The 16,402-nt window shown below is 36.8% G+C and overlaps 1 protein-coding gene across 1 annotated transcript; it reads right to left on the bottom strand.

The window, feature by feature from the left end:
- Positions 1-1,669: 1,669 nt before the first annotated feature.
- LOC148755831 (ferritin light chain-like) lies at positions 1,670-2,179 on the bottom strand. Its single transcript, XM_088789947.1, is given in 2 exon segments — positions 1,670-1,935; positions 1,937-2,179. Coding segments are annotated over 2 exon segments (381 nt in total). The 5' UTR covers positions 2,095-2,179; the 3' UTR covers positions 1,670-1,712.
- Positions 2,180-16,402: the final 14,223 nt, after the last annotated feature.

Raw genomic sequence — 16,402 nt, 5'->3', positions numbered from 1 at the left:
TGAAAACTTGCTGAATTTGTTTATGAGTTCCAATCATTTTTAAGTTAATTTCTTAGGATTTTTTTTTTCTTTTTTTAAAAAATTATATTAGTTTCAGGTGTACAAAACAACGTAATGATTAGACATTTACATCTTTCACAAAGTGATAACCCCTCCAAGCCTACTACCCCTCTGACATCGTATATAGCTGTTATAATACCATTGACTGTATGCTGTACTTTACATACCATTGACTCTATGCTGTACTTTACATCCCCGTGAATATATATATATAATTATAGTGGTCAGGCATCTACACAATCTATGAAGTGATCCCCCTGATAAGTCCAGTATCCGTCTGGCACCCTACAAGATCTTTACAGCATTATTGATTATATTCCCCATGCTGTATTTTACATCCCCATTACTATTTTGTGTCTACCAGTTTGTACTTTCTAATTCCTTCATCTCCCCTACCCCCCAACCCCTGCCCATCTTAGGATTTTCTTTACAGGAGATCATGTCATATATGAATAGTTTGATTACTTTCTTTCAGATCTGCGTGCTTTTACTTCTTTTTCTTGCCTATTTGCCCTGGCTAGAACCTTCAGTACACATTGAATAGAAGTAGGAAGAGAAGACATCCTTGTCTTGTTCCTTCCCTTAGGGGGACAGCAATCAGTCTTTCACAATTACATATAATATTAACTGTGGGTGTTTTTGTAGATACTCTATAATATTGATGAAGTTCCCTTCTGTTTCTAGTCTGTTGAGTGTTTTTTGTTTTGTTTTATTTTTTATCATGAAAGAGTGTTGGATTTTGTCAAACTCCTTTCTGTATCTATTGAGATGTTCATGTAAGTTTTGTTTTCTTATTATATTTATATGAAGTATTACAGTAATTGATTTTTGGAAGTTAGACCAAACTTGCATCCTACTTGGTCATAACATATTATTGTTTTTATATGTTGCTGCATTTGGTTTGCTAGTATTTTGCTGAGGATTAATTTGTCCATAGTCATAATAGATATTGGTCTATAGATTAATTTTCTTGTGATGTATTTTTCTGGTTTTAGTATCAGAATAATATTGGCCTCATAAAATGAGTTGAGAAGTGCTCCATCCTCTTCTAATTTTTGGAAGAGTTTGTGATCTCGTGTAAAGAAAATCTTGGTTTAGGCTTTGTGGGGAGTTTTCTGATTATTATATCAATCTCTTCACTTGTTATTGGTCTATTCATTTGCTATTTCTTCTTGAATCAATTTTAGTAATTTGTGTCTTTGTAAGAATTTATCCATTTCATCAAGGTTATCTAATTTGTTAGCATACAATTGTGTACAGTTTTCCTTTATAATCCTTTTTCTTTCTGTTAAGTCAGTAATAATGTCTCCTCTTTCATTTGTGATTCTAGTAATTTGAGTCTATTTTTTTATCAGTCTAGCCAAATATTTGTCAATTGTATTGCTCTTTTCAAAGAATGAGCTTTTTGTTTCATTGATTTTTCTCTATTGCTTTTCTATTCTTTATTTCATTAATTTCCACTCTAATTTTTATTATTTCTCTTCTTTCAGTTTCCTAATTCTCTCTCTCTCTCTCTCTCTCTCTCTCTCTCTCTCTCTCTCTCTCTCTCTCTCTCTCTTGCTTCAAAAAGTTTTGTTGTTTCAATTTGGTCCATGGCATGAGAGAGGGCTCCAGGGTGGTTAGAAGGCTGCCTAGTGGTTTCAGGGAGAGTCTCAGGCAGAAGCCCAACACCAAGATGATGCAGAGGGGCCCCTCAAAGGACTCGGCTCCAAAGGCTCCTGGTCGTGCTTGAGGGTGAGCCTTTTGAAGAGATACTGGCCCAGCCTGGCCTGGGGGCTGGGCAGCCTGCGGAGGTTACTCAGGTGGTCGCCCATCTTCTTGATGAGTTTCACCTCCTCATCCAGGAAGTGGCTCTCCCGGAAGTCACAGAGATGTGCGGGCAGAACCCAGGGCATGCAGATCCAAAAAGGCCCGGTTCAGGTTCTTCTCCATGACCATGGCAGTGTCCATGGCATCCTGAGTTTTACTCCCCTCATCTTGGGAAGGCTTCTGCAGGTCCTGAAAGAGGGCGTCGCCACCATGCTGGTTTTGCATCTTCAAGAGACACTTGGCACCCTCACATTTCTCCTCAGCCAACCTGAGGAAGAACTAGCTCCCACCCTCCAGAGGCACATCTTCGTGGTCAAAACAGAAGCCCAGGGAGAGGTAGGTGTAGGAGGCCACCTCGGTGGAATAATTCTGACAAACTTGGGAGCTCCTGGTTGCTCGGCAATAGGGAGTTAAGCTCAAAAATCGGTGTTGGCTGGTCTCAGAGGCCGAGGGTAGCAGAATTGGTTCTGAAGGTTGAGACTGGAAAAGAAGTTGGAGGGTGATCGGCGGCTGGAAAAGGGGCATCCCTGGGTCTGTTCCGCCCAAACTCTGTTGAAGCAAGAGACATCCAGGGGTCTGCCTAGGGTACTCCCCTAATTCTCTTTTCATCACAATCTGATCTACTAAACTGGGCCTTGGGTTTTGTGTGTGTGCATGTATTCTGATGGAATTTTATTTACTAAAGCAGGAGGCAGGCCACACTGGGCCTGTGGCCACAGTTTGCCTGTCCCTGATCCAGAGTAATGGTTCCCAACCCTGGATGTACAACAAGTTAAGGAACTGACCCCTGGGCCGCACCCCTGAGATTCTAATTCAACTGATCTGGGTTGGAGTATGATAATCAGTGTTTTTTGCTTGTTTGTTTTTTGTTTTAAGCTCTCCTATGTGTTTCCAATGTGCGGCCAAGGCTGAGAGCCATCTCTTCAGAGCAGGGATCTGACCTTTGGGGAGTTTTTGTCTGTCTGTTTGTTTTTGACTTAAAACAAATCTACCTCAGAGTTTGGAGGCCAGAAGTCCAAGTTGAAGTGTCAGTACGGCCATGTTGAAGACTCAAAGGGAGCGTCCTTTCTTGCCATTTTCAGCTTCTGGTGGTTCTCAGCGTTCCTTAGCGTATGGCTGCACCACTCAAATCTCTGGCTCTGTTTTCACATGGGTTTCTCCTCCACCAATTCAGGAAAAGCCAAATGAAAGAAATACACAGGCCAAAGTATGGGGGGATGGAGTGGCATGGAGCTTCCATGCTCTCTCAGGGTGTGTCGTCTGCCCCCAGAAGCTCCACGTTTAGGGGTTTAATTTCAGTTTTGTATTTTTTATTTCTGGAATTGTTTTAGATTCTTTTGCAAATTTTCTATAGCATCTTTTATGCTTACCTCTTCTCTATAGAGATCTTTAAACATCTTTCCCCTCTTTACAGTCAGCATAGTTGTTCAATATCTGAAATCTTTGTGGATTTTTTCTGTTGTCTATTGTTTTGCTAGTTCCTGATCATAGCATCTGGTTTCTTTGTGAGCCTTGTGTTTGTGTGTGCATTGGACATTATATTTGACAAATTATTTGTGAGAATAAATTTAGATTTGCAATAAAAGTAGTTTCTTCAGAGAGGACATGCATTTTCTACTGTCAAATGCCTGGGAGTTCAACTATAATTCTTTAGGGCTTGAAATTCTCTGGTGCTGTTGTGAATCGATTTATTCTGTAATTCTATGTAAAATGTTTCTCTTCTAATTTATCCTCACTCTGGGTGTGAAGTCCCAACATATTGTGGGGAACAAATATATTGTGAGAAGTTTCTCCCATTAGACTCTCAATTTTTTGCAGCCCCTGGGTTTCTTGCCCACCAGGGTTTTAAAATTAAGGTTCAAAATTTTCAGAATTGGCAAATGCTTTCAGGGCAAATACCAAATTTTCTCTAGTTACTACTCCGAGATGACATTTTCCCCTTCATTTTGGCCTGGTAATTTCTTGCAGGCTTCTCACCTTTCCTCTGTGATTTAAAAGAAGGTTAAAAAATTTGTTTGTTATTTAGTTATAGCAGGAAGGTTAATACAAATAACCTAGTCAGCCAATTTGAGAAACATTGTTATTTTGATAATTGTCTTATTCCTGTAAAATCAAGTTGATCTACTATGCTATTTTTTAAATTAGTCTCGTTTTGTAGGACTCTTAGCTCGTCTCCGTTTTTTTCTATAATAGATAACAATAACAATGAGCATCTTTGTTATTCATAAAGCTGTCTTTCTGCATTATTCCATACATTTGTATTATTCCATCCATCTAATTTCTTGGGAGTACAATTCTGGGGACTATCCTAGAAATGTTTAGGACATTCAGTTTCCAAAGGGTTGAACTAATTTGTTATGAATAAATTACATAATTGTAATCTTTTTAATTCTGTCATCGTAATATTAATATTAATTTTAAAATTAAGTCCAATAAACTAGTACTGGCCATCTGTGTAAACAGTTCTCAGGCAAAAAATGAACATTTGTCAGTTTTCTTTTACAATATTAACTCTTTTACATGAACATTTAAGTTCAACTTAATGCAGCAAATGCTTGCAGGTCTATAGGGCACATGCACTCTTCTAGGTGGTGTAGATTCAGTGGTAAACAATAGAGATCCTGGTCCATGCCCTTATGAAACCTAAGGTGGGGAGCTGCAATATTGAGATTTATAAGAAATACATACTTTATCATTCAGATAACCTAAAAATATTTTTCATAATATATATGTGGTCATCTTATATAATAATATATATGTGGTTCCTGGCAAAGAGCTTCTAAAATCCTTGGAATTTCTTAAGCTACATGTGCAACGAGTTGTCTTTTGTTATGTTAATGAGGTAGTTTGGGGATGGCACCTGAGAATGGGGGCTGGTTGCCAGGGTAGCCAACCAAGTGATTAGAGGGTTGGAACTTTCAGTCCCACCCCCTGACCTCCAGGGTGGGGAGAGGGGCTGGAGGTCGACTCACTCACCAGTAGCCGAGGTGTTAATCCGTCATGCCTATGGAATGCACCCTCCATAAAAACTCAGAAGGACTGGGTTCGGAGAGTTTCTGGATTGGTGAACACCTGTAGAGGGCATGGAAGCTCCTTCCCTTTCCCAAATACCTTGTCCTGTGCATCTTTTCCATCTGGCTGTTTCTGAGTTATATATATATATATAGGTATATCCTTTTACAATAAACTGGTGATCAAGTCAGTAATGTTTCTCTGAGTTCTGTGAGGTGTTCTAGCAAATTAATCAAACCCAAGGAGGGGGTGGTGGAAACCTCTGATTGACAGCCAGTTAGGATAGACAACAACCTGGATTTATAATTGGTAGTCTGCGTTGGAGGGGGTGGTTCAAACCTGCAGTCTGTGGCCAGTTGGTCAGAATCCCAGGCAACAAACAACCTGGGCTTGTGACTGGCATGTGAAAGGGGGTTCAGTTTTACAGATCTGAACCCTTAATCTGTGGAATCTGATGCTATCTTCAGGTAGATAGGATCAGAATTGAGTTGAATTTTTGGACACCCTGTTGGTGTATGAGAATTGCTTGGTGTGTGGAGGGAAGGCTCCCAACTGTACACACACACACACACACACACACGCACACACACACACACACTCACACTCACACAGAAGTTGGGTCCAGAAACCTAATTTAGAAGCGCAGACAAATAACACATTATTGAACACACTGTGATAAGTGCTTGGATGACAGTAGTGCAGAATACAATACGAGTACAGAAGAGAGACACGTAACCCAAACTGGAAGGATCATGGAAGATATCCTAGGGGATGGAATAGCTATTATAGTAAGTCTTCATGTCAGGTAGCCTAAGGTCTCCAACTTTGTCCTTATTTTTCAAGATTCTTTGAGTTTTTTAGGTCCTTTGCATTTCCATATAAATTTGACAAGAAGTTTGTTAATTACCCCCTTCCAAAAAAAGCCTGCTGTGATTATGAAAATGGTATATCTCTTTATTTTTAGAGTTTCTTTAATTTTCTCTCAGCAGTGTTATGTAGTTTTCAGTGTAGAGGTCTTGTAAGTCAAACATATTCTTAAATATTTTATTTTTTATGCAAATGCAAATGTTTTCATTTTATAGCATAGCTGGGAACTGAAGAATAAATAAGACTTAGAGAGGGAAAGGGGATATGGCATTGCAGGCAAAGGAAACAAAATAAGAGGATATTTGGATACTGAGAGCTCAAAATGACAAATATCTGCTGCAAGCTTCTTTTATGCTCACAAGGAAGAAATATTGCTGAGGTGAATAACAAGAGCAACAAAGAAGACACATTCTTCTTTTTAAAGTCCAGAGTCTGCAGTTATACACCTAATAATAATACCTAATAATGTCTATTAGAATATTATCTATCAATAAAAAAATAATATCCAATAAGTTTATGATTTAGTTTAAACTCTTTTGAAGAAGAATAAATTTGTAGAGCTTACTTGACTTCCAGACTTTACTACAAAACTACAGCAACCAAAAGAATGTGTGGTACCAGCCTTAGGGTAGACAAATATATCAACGGAACATTGAGCCCAGAAATAGACTCAGTCACTTGATTTTCAACAAGGGCACCAAAACAAGCCAATGAAAAAGAACTTTTCTTCAACACATGACGCGGAAACAACTGAATATATATCTGGGGGGGGAAAAAACGTCGACTTCTACCTCACACCAAATATAAAAATTAATTTTAGATGTAACCAAAATCATAGATGTAAACAAAAAGCTAAAGCTACAAGCTTATAAAAGAAAACAAAGTAGAATATCTTTGCAACTTGAGAATAGGAAAAAATTTCATAGGATAGAGAAAGCATCAATCACAGAAAGATAAAACTGATAAATTAGTTGTCAGCAAAATTAAACTTCTGCTCATCAAAAGACAGCCTTAAGAAAATAATTAGGTAAGCTACAGACTGGGAGAAATGTTCTCAAAATATCTGATGAAGAACTGATATTCGAGATATATGTATATAGAACTCCTGAAATACAATAATAAAAAGAAAGAAAAACCCATATCTTTTTATTGCAATTGAGAAACAACCTTAATATAGCTTAAGTAGAAAACAATTTTTGCACAATAGTGTGAATGTGTTTAATGCCACTGAAGTGTACACATAAAATGGTTAAAATGGTAAATTTTATGTTATTTATAGTTTACCACAATAAAAAAAAAATGAATTTAGTGGCTTACATACCTGAGAAAAGCAAGAGTGGAGAGAGCATCAGGCATCCCTGGACCCTAACATGAGACTCTGTCACTGTCTTTCAGCTCCACTCTCTGTTTCTCCCCTCACAACCTCAGTCAGTCCTATTTAATGTTGCAGAAGACAGTTATGGATACACCCAGCTTCTGGCAAACATCATCCCAGCTAGCAACCCCCAAAGGAAAGAGGATTTATCTGTCTACTTCAGCAGATATAAATTTCAGTAGGTATAAAATTGTCCAGCCATGCTCACCTCCCCTATGGCCATGGGGTTATACCAGAAGAATTACGTAAAGTGGATAGTGAAGGAGGAACAGCTCCACAAAGGAAGAGCAGGTTCTGTTACTGGAAGAAGGGGAAAGGGGACATTAAACAGATTTTTAAAAAATAAAAACCCAAATGCCTTCATGATTAATTTCGTTTTTCTGACTTTAAACAAGTTCTTTACCATCTGTCAGTCACTTTTCTCAATTCTCTCTGAAATATGCTAATTTTCATTTGTTTATTCAGTGGCTTTATATCGTGTACCTGCTGTTGTGCCATGCACTCTTCTAGGCATTGGGGAGAGAGTAGTGAACAAGTCAAAATTCTTGTACTCTTGTAGCATGAATGATTTTCCCTTTCATAAGCAAGTATTTGCCACCTTCACATTGTGGCACATCGAAACACCACTAGTAAAGAAACTTTTATTTTCTGTTCAAAGAAAAATGTTAACTAAGTCTGCTATATTTGAAAGGTCAAAACTAACCTTCCACTTTTTTGTTGTTGTTGTTGGGAAGGGGAACAGGATTTTATTGGGGAACAGTGTGTACTTCCAGGACTTTTTTCCAAGACAAGCTGTTGTCCTTTCAATCTTAGTTGTGGAGGGTGCAGCTCAGCTCCAGGTCCAGTTGCTGTTGCTAGTTGCAGGGGGCTCAGCCCACCATCCCTTGTGGGAGTCGAACCGGCAACCTTGTGGTTGAGAGGACATGCTTCAACCAACTGAGCCGTCCGGGAGCTCAGCGGCAGCTCAGCTCAAGATGCCGTGTTCAATCTTAGTTGCAGGGGGCGCTGCCCACCATCCCTTGCGAGACTCAAGGAATTGAACTGGCAGCCTTGTGGTTGAGAGCCCACTGGCCTGTGTGGGAAACGAACCTGCAGCCTTCGGAGTTAGGAGCATGAAGGTCTAACCGCCTGAGCCACCAGGCCGGCCCTAACCTTCCACTTTTAATGATGTAGTAGTATGTTTTACCTATAGCCACTTAACATATATATGTCATTCTAAACTTCAAAAAATCATGAAGTGTCTTATATTTATTTTAGTTCTAAACTTTGATTTCCCCAGTTTGTGTTCATTTTCATTTTCTGCATACTTGATAGCTCACTTTGAAGTAATGTATTATGTTGTTTTCTATTTTATAAAAAGTCTTTGCTAGATGCTAGATGACTATAAAATGTATGGTACCTTGTTTTCCTATGAGAGAGAGAGAGAGAGAGAGAGAGAGAGAGTTCTGTTTATTCAGTGAAAGAACTGGTAGCATGTAGTCAATTTTCTATCCGTAACAGTGTTTTCACTTCCTGATGAAATCCAAGATTCACTTCCTGTTATAATGTGCAAGACAGTATAGTATATAGTAGACAAAGGGAAATTGAATCCGTTGGAGTCAGCTCTGGGCTCTAGGAAAGAAAGCTATGATTTTATGATGGTGTGATATCCTCAGCCTCATACTTCCTCCTGGAAGTTTCTAAGATTATAAGAAAATGACAAATTTTGGACTCAGAGCAACAGAGGATAAAAACACAGATCCAGAAAGCTCGGAGACACCAAGCAGGAATAAATGCTGAAAAAAAAAAAAGAAAAAAAAAAAAGGAGAAGAAGAAGAAGGAAGCCTATACTTAGACATATCATATTCAAATTGCTGAAAATGTAAGACAAAGGAAAAAATCCTGAAAGAACCCAGAGTTAAAAAACAGCTATTGATATAGGTGCAAAGATAAGAATTACATCCAACATCTCCTCAAAAACCATGCAGACAGGAAGAGAATAGAGTAAAATATTTAAAGTGTTGAGAGGAAAAGAAAAAATCCAACCTAGAATTCTGTTCCCTGCAAACTGATCCTTCAAACATAAAGAAAAAATAAATACTTTCTCAGGCAAACAAAAACTAAAGGAATTGTTGCCAGTAGACTTGCCTTGCAGGAAATGTTAAAAGAAGTATTTAGAGAGAAGGAAAATGATACAGGTCAGAAACTTGGATCTACATAAAGAAAGGAAGAGCTTTGGAGAAGGAATAAATGAAAGTAAAATAAAAACTTTTAATTTTCTTATTAATTGATCTAACAGATAGCAGTTTGTTCAAAACAATAATAGCAACAATGTTTTTTATTACATATGTATATATATATATATATTTATGTACGATGAATAATATAAATAAAATGAATAATAGCAATGATACAATGTAAGGGAGGGAGGAATTACGATTATTTTGTACTCAAACTATCTGTGAAACAGTATGGTATTATTTGAAAGTGGAATTGGATTAGTTGTAAAGGCATACTGCAAACTCTAGGGTAAACACTAGAAAAAGTTTTTTTAAAAAGTATAAGTGGGGCTAAAAAAGGAGAGAGAATGGGATCATATAATAGACTCAATTACAATGACAAAAGGTGGAAAAAGAATGGAAGACAAAAGTAAGACCAAAGGACAAGGGCAACAAATAGAAAACAATAACAAATATGTTAAATATTAATCCAACTACAACAATAATGACTATAAATGTCAATGCTATAAATGCATCAAATCAAAAACAGATTTTTCAGAGCAGGTCAGAAAACAAGACCTAACTATATGTTTTCCACAAGAAACCCATTTTAAATATAAAGACATATGTAGATATACCATGTTAACACTAATTGAAAGAAAGCATGAGTAGCTATATTAATTTCAGACAAAACAGAATCCAGAGTAAGGAAAGTTATCAGAGATGAAGAGGAACATTATGTAAGGAGAATTTGGTCAATTCTCCAAAAAGACATAACAATTGTTAACGGACCAAAACTGATAGAACTGTATGGAGAAATAGATGAATCCACTACTACCGGTATAGTTGATTTTATCTCCCCTCTATCAGGAATGAACATATCCAGCAGTCAGTAAATCAGTAAAGATATAGTTGAACTCAATAATACCATCAATCAACTGGATGTCATGGACATCTATAGACTACTTCATCTAACAACAGCAGAACACACATTCTTCTCAAGTTCATATGGAACATTCACCAAGATACACCACATTCTGGGCCATAAAATACACATTACACATATAAAAGAATGTCTGCTCTCTGTTACTGATTTCTAGTTTAATTCCAGTCTACAGTGGAATTAAACTAGGAATCAATAACAGAAAGATAGTTGGAAAACCCCCAACTATTTGGAGGTTAAACAACACACTTCCAAATAACACATGTGTCAAAGAAGAAATCTTAAGAAAAGTTTAAAAATATTTTGAACTAAATGAAAATTATCAAAATTTGTGGAATGCTGTGAAAGCAGCCCTTAGAGGTAAATTTATAAATTGAATGCATATATTAGGAAAGAAGAAATATCTAAAACTAATAATCTAAACTTCCATCTTGGGAAACAGAAAAGAGCAAATTAAATCCAATGTAAGCAGAATCAAAATAATAAGAAGAATTAAAGCAGGAATCAGTGTAATTGAAAACACGAAATCAATAGGAAAAAAAATCAACAAATTCAAAAACTAGTTCTTTGAAAAGATTAATAGAATTGATACACCACTAGCCAAGCTAAGAAAAAAGGAGAGAGAAGACACAAATCAGAAATGAAAGAGAGGCTGTAACTACAGATTCTCTGGACATTAAAAGTATAATAAAGAATACTATGGACAACTCTATGTCCACACATCTGATAACCTAGATTAAATGGACCAATTCCTTGAAAGACAAAATCTGCCAAAACTCACACACGAAGAAATAGACAATCTGCGTAGCTCTATTCCTATTAAAGAAATTGAATCAATAATTAAAACTTTCCAAAACAGAAAGCATTGGGTCCTGATGGGTTTACTGGTGAATTTTCTCAGACATTTAAGGAAGAAATTATACCAATTCTCTACCATCTCTTCCAGAAGATGGAAGCAGAGGGAATACTACTTCTCAATTTATTCTATGAGCCCAGCATTACCCTATTACCAAAAAACAGACAAAGACATGACAAGAAAAGAAAACTATAGACCAATATTTCTCATGAACATAGATGAGAAAATCTTCAGCAGAATATTAGCAAATTGAATCCAACAAAGAATAAAAAAATTATACATTAAGATCAAGTGCAATTTATCCCAGGTATGCAAGGCTAGTTCAAAATTCAAAAATCAATTAATGTAATACATCATCTCAAGAGGGTAAAGAAGAAAAATCACATTATCTTATCAATAGATGCAGAAAAGCATTTGACAAAATCCAACACCCATTCATGATAAAAACAAAACAAAACAAAAAAAACTCTCAGTAAACTAGGAATAGAGGGGAACTTCCTTGACTTGATAATGAATATAAAACACTTACAGCTGACATTACACTTAATGGTGAGACACTTGAATCTTTCCCACTAGGTTGAGGAATAATGCAAGGATGTCTCCTATCACCCCTTTTCTTTTTTTTTTTTTTTTTTGAAGGGGAACAGGACTTTTATTGGGGAACAGTGTGCACTTCCAGGCCTTTTTTTTTTCTTTTCCAAATCAAGTTGTTGTCCTTTCAATCTTAATTGTGGAGGGTGCCATTCAGCTTCAAGTTGTTGTCCTTTCAGTCTTAGTTGTGGAGGGCGCAGCTCAGCTCCAGGTCCAGTTGCCGTAGTTAGTTGCAGGGGGCGCAGCCCACCATCCCTTGCGGGAATCGAACTGGCAACCTTGTGGTTGAGAGGATGTGCTCCAACCAACTGAGCCATCCCGGAGCTCAGCGGCAGCTCAGCTCAAGGTGCCGTGTTCAATCTTAGTTGCAGGGGGCACTGCCCACCATCCCTTGTGGGACTCGAGGAATTGAACTGGCAACCTTGTGGTTGAGAGCCCACTGGCCCATGTGGGAATCGAACCGGCAGCCTTTGGAGTTAGGAGCACGGAGCTCTAACCACCTGAGCCACCGGGCCGGCCCCTCACCCCTTTTCTTTTAACATTGTATTGGAAATCATAGCTAATACAATGACATAAGAAAAGGAAATAAAAGATATTCTGATTAGTAAGAAATAAAACTGTCTTTGATTGCAGATAACATAATTGTCTATGTAGAAAACCCAAGAGAACTGACAAAAACAAAAAACAAAACAACTGGAACTAATAAGGAATTATAACAGGTTGCAGGATACAAACCTAATTGCTTTCTTATATACCAGCAATGAACAAGTGGAAATTGAAATTAAAATAATTACACCATTTATATTAGTACCCCCCAAAATGAAATACTTAGGTATAAATCTAATAAAATATGTACAAGATCTATATCAGGAAAACTATGAAACTCTGATGAAAGAAATAAAAAAGAACAATGTAAATGGGAGCTATTCCAATTTCATGGATAGGAAGACTGAGTATTGCCAGGATGTCAGTTCTTCCCACTTGATCTATAGATTCAACACAATCCCAATCAAAATCCCAGGAAGTTATTCTGTGGATATTGACAAACTGATCATAAAATATATATGGAGAGGTAAAAGACCCAGAATAGCCAATATTGAAATAGAATAATAAAGCTGGAGGACTGACGTTATCTGCCTTCAAGGCTTACCATAAAGCTACAGTAATTAAGACTAGTAATTAGTGTGATATTGGCAAAAGAATAGACAAATTGGTCACTGTAACAGTATAGAGGGCCTAGAAATAGACTCATATAAATATATTCAACTGAACTTTGACAAAACAGCAAGGGCAGTGCAATGGAACAAAGAAAATCTTTACAACAAATGGTGGTGAAGCAGCTGGGCATCTATATGCAAAAAAAAAAAAAAAAAAATCTAGACACTGACCTTACATCATTTATAAAAATTAACTCAAAATGGATCATAGACTTAAATATAAAACACAAGGCTATAAAATTCCTAGAAGAAAACATAGGAGAAAATCTAAATGACCTTGGGTTTGGTGATGACTTTTTAGATATAACACCAAAGGCACAATCCATGAAAGAAAAAATTCGTCAGCTGGACTTCATTAAAATTAAAAGTTTCTGCACTGTGAAAGACACTGTTAAGAGACGGAAAAGGCAAGCCGCACACTAGGAGAAAATATCTGCAAAAGACATATCTGATAAAGGACTGTTATCCAAAATATACAAAGAACTCTTAAAACTCAACAATGAGAAAATTAACAACCCAATTAAAAAATGGACCAAAGACTTCAACAGACATGTCGCCAAAAAAGATATATGGATGGTCAATTAGCATATGAAAAGATGTCCATGAGATACCACTACACACCTATTAAAATGGCCAAAATACAGAACAGTGACAACACCAAATTGAACTGACAAGGATGTGGAGCAACAGGATCTCTCTTTCATTGCTGGTAGGAATGCAAAATGGTATAGCCACTTTGGAAGACAGTTTGGCAGTTACTTACAAAACTAAACATACTCTTACTATCCAATCCAGTAATCACACTCCGTGGTATTGACCCAAAGGAGATGAAAACTAATACCCACACAAAAACCTGCACATGAGAAGCTTTATTCATAATTGCCAAACCTTGGAAGCAACCAAGATGTCCTTAAGTAGGTGAATGGATAAATATACTATAGTACATCCAGACAATTATTCAGTGATGAAAAGAAAAGAGCTATGAAGCCATGAAAAGACCTGGAGGAACCTTAAGTGCATATTACTAAGTGAAAGAAGCATCTGAAAAGGCTACATACTGTATGATTCCAACTGTATGACATTCTGGAAAGGCCAAAATATGGAGGCAGTAGAAAGATCATTGTTTGCTAGGAGTTGGTGGGGAGGGAGGAATGACTAGACAGAGCACAAAGGATTTATAGGGCAGTGAAACTATTCCGTATGATACTTTAATGATGGGCACATGTCAGTATACGTTTGTCCAAACCAATATAATGTACAATTCCCAGAGTGAATCATAATATAAATGATGGACTTTGGGTGATTAACACGTTGCGTACGGCGGGGTTTAAATCCCTCGTGAAGATTCTCGTGATCCGTACGCAACGTGTTAAGATATGTCAATGTAAGTTCATCAATTGTAACAAATTACTACTTGTGTGGGAGATATTAACAGTGAGAGAGATTATTCATGTATAGGAGCAGGGGTTATTTGGAAAATCTTTTGCCTTCTGCTAAATTTTGCTGTGAACCTAAAACTGCTCTTAAAAAAGGGCTATTAAAAAAAGATGATTATGCTACCTTAGCATTGCATGTGAATTCTAGGCAAGGTGAAAGGTGAAGGGCAGAAGGTACATGTGAGCCAAGTCTGCCTACCTATCTATTTTTAATCAGAAAAGCAATTGCTTTCCCATGAGCCCCTCCCAGCAGACTTTCCCTTATATCTTATTGGCCAGAAATATGTCACATGGCCACTCCTGGGAAATCAAACTTATAATGGGAAGGAATTACCTTACCATAATTCCTGTGGCTTCTATTATGGACGAATTGATGATGTTTCTCAAACCAGTGACACCAGCCTTTGTCTCTCTTCTGAACTCCCAACCCTGTCAAGTATTTCCACTTGGATATCTCATAGACAAGTGTTACGTATTCTGACTCCATTATTTTAATACTATTTAACCACTGTTTCAACCATGAGAATATTTTGAGTATTAAGAACCTCATCAGAATTAGGTAAATATTGGTGAATTTTCATTAAGAAAATAATTGAGGAGTAAATTCTATCAAATTTTATTTAATGTCATGATAAACTTTATAATTTAAGCTCCAGTTTTCCTCTTATTTTTATTTTTTTCTAAAATTATTTTTTTTAAATAAATTCTTTTCATATTTTACAACAAAAATTTGATTCATTGATCAGTTTTCGTCCATATCAAATATTTCCAGAACCTCTGCCATTTTCTTTTGTGGCCATTATTTCCACAGAAATCTAATTTTTCTGGTGTAGATATTTTTGACTTTTTTTTTTTCTGGTTTATTTTATTTATTTATTTATTTATTGTGGTTGCCATTTGGCAGTGCTTTGCTATCAAAGAATTGAAAATAAAATTGTCTGCTATTCATGTAGTTTTTTGAGAAACAAACAAATTACAAGGAAAAAGTAGGGAGAGGGAAAACTATAGCTTAAAAGAGACTTAAGAAACAGCAATCAAATGCAAGCTGTGCACCTTGTTTGATCCTGATTTGAACAAATTGACCACCAAACAAAATTATGAAACATCCCAGGAAATTTGAACATTGACAGGACATTTAATGATAACAATGAGTTATTATCAACTTTTAGGTATGATATGTTATTGTTATATTTTGAGCTTTTATCTCTTAGAGATACTTGCTAATCTTAGAGGTATTTCCTAGTGAAATAATATGAGGTCTTGGGTTTGCTCCAAAACATTCTGGAGGTAGGGAACATGGGTGGAGATATAGAGGAAAGAAAATTGATATTGAGTTGATAATTGTTGATAGGTACATGAGGCTTCATTATACCAGTTTCTATACTTTTGAGTATCTTGAACTTTTCCACAATAAGAAAATTAGATAAATCCTATGAAGAAAATTTGATGCCCTAAAATCAACAAATTTTACTGTGTGCAATTTTAGCCATTGTCAATTTTATTCGGTGTTAATTATTTTTATCAGTCATATGTATTACAAATTGAATAAAAAATTGATAGTGTGTTTTCATTTCTTAACTATCCATGAGAAACTTGTGATAAATGTTGTTAGGATGTTTCTGTAGCAAGTAACAACAAACCTTAACTCGATTGGTTACAACTGTAGAATGTACTGTGTCTCATAACTAGAAATTTTGCATTGCACCCACACCAGGGCTGATTCATCCAGTGCCTCAGAACTCTGCCATCCTCAGCGTGTCACCCGTGTCCTCAGAGTAAGGGACTACTTCATTTCCAGCCATCACATCTGGACCCAATAATGTCTAAGGGCAGAAAAGGACAGTGTGTCTCTTTTTATTAGCCTGAGAAGTCTTTTCCAGATGTCCTTGGCAGCTTTCTACTCACATCTAATTGCTTAAATTAGATACATGCCTGATCAATCCCTGGCAAGGAGAATGAGACCACATGAGGGCCTTAGATGGGCCCCTCCTGGACTGGGCTGGAACTAGAGAGACTTGGGCAGGAATATGGCATCTAC

This window comes from Rhinolophus sinicus, chromosome 14 (assembly GCF_057876585.1).
Source record: "Rhinolophus sinicus isolate RSI-liver-muscle chromosome 14, RSI-T2T, whole genome shotgun sequence".
Lineage (NCBI taxonomy): Eukaryota > Metazoa > Chordata > Mammalia > Chiroptera > Rhinolophidae > Rhinolophus > Rhinolophus sinicus.
The sequence above is the reverse complement of the archived record's forward strand: the minus strand, read 5'-3'. Positions and strand labels throughout refer to the sequence as shown.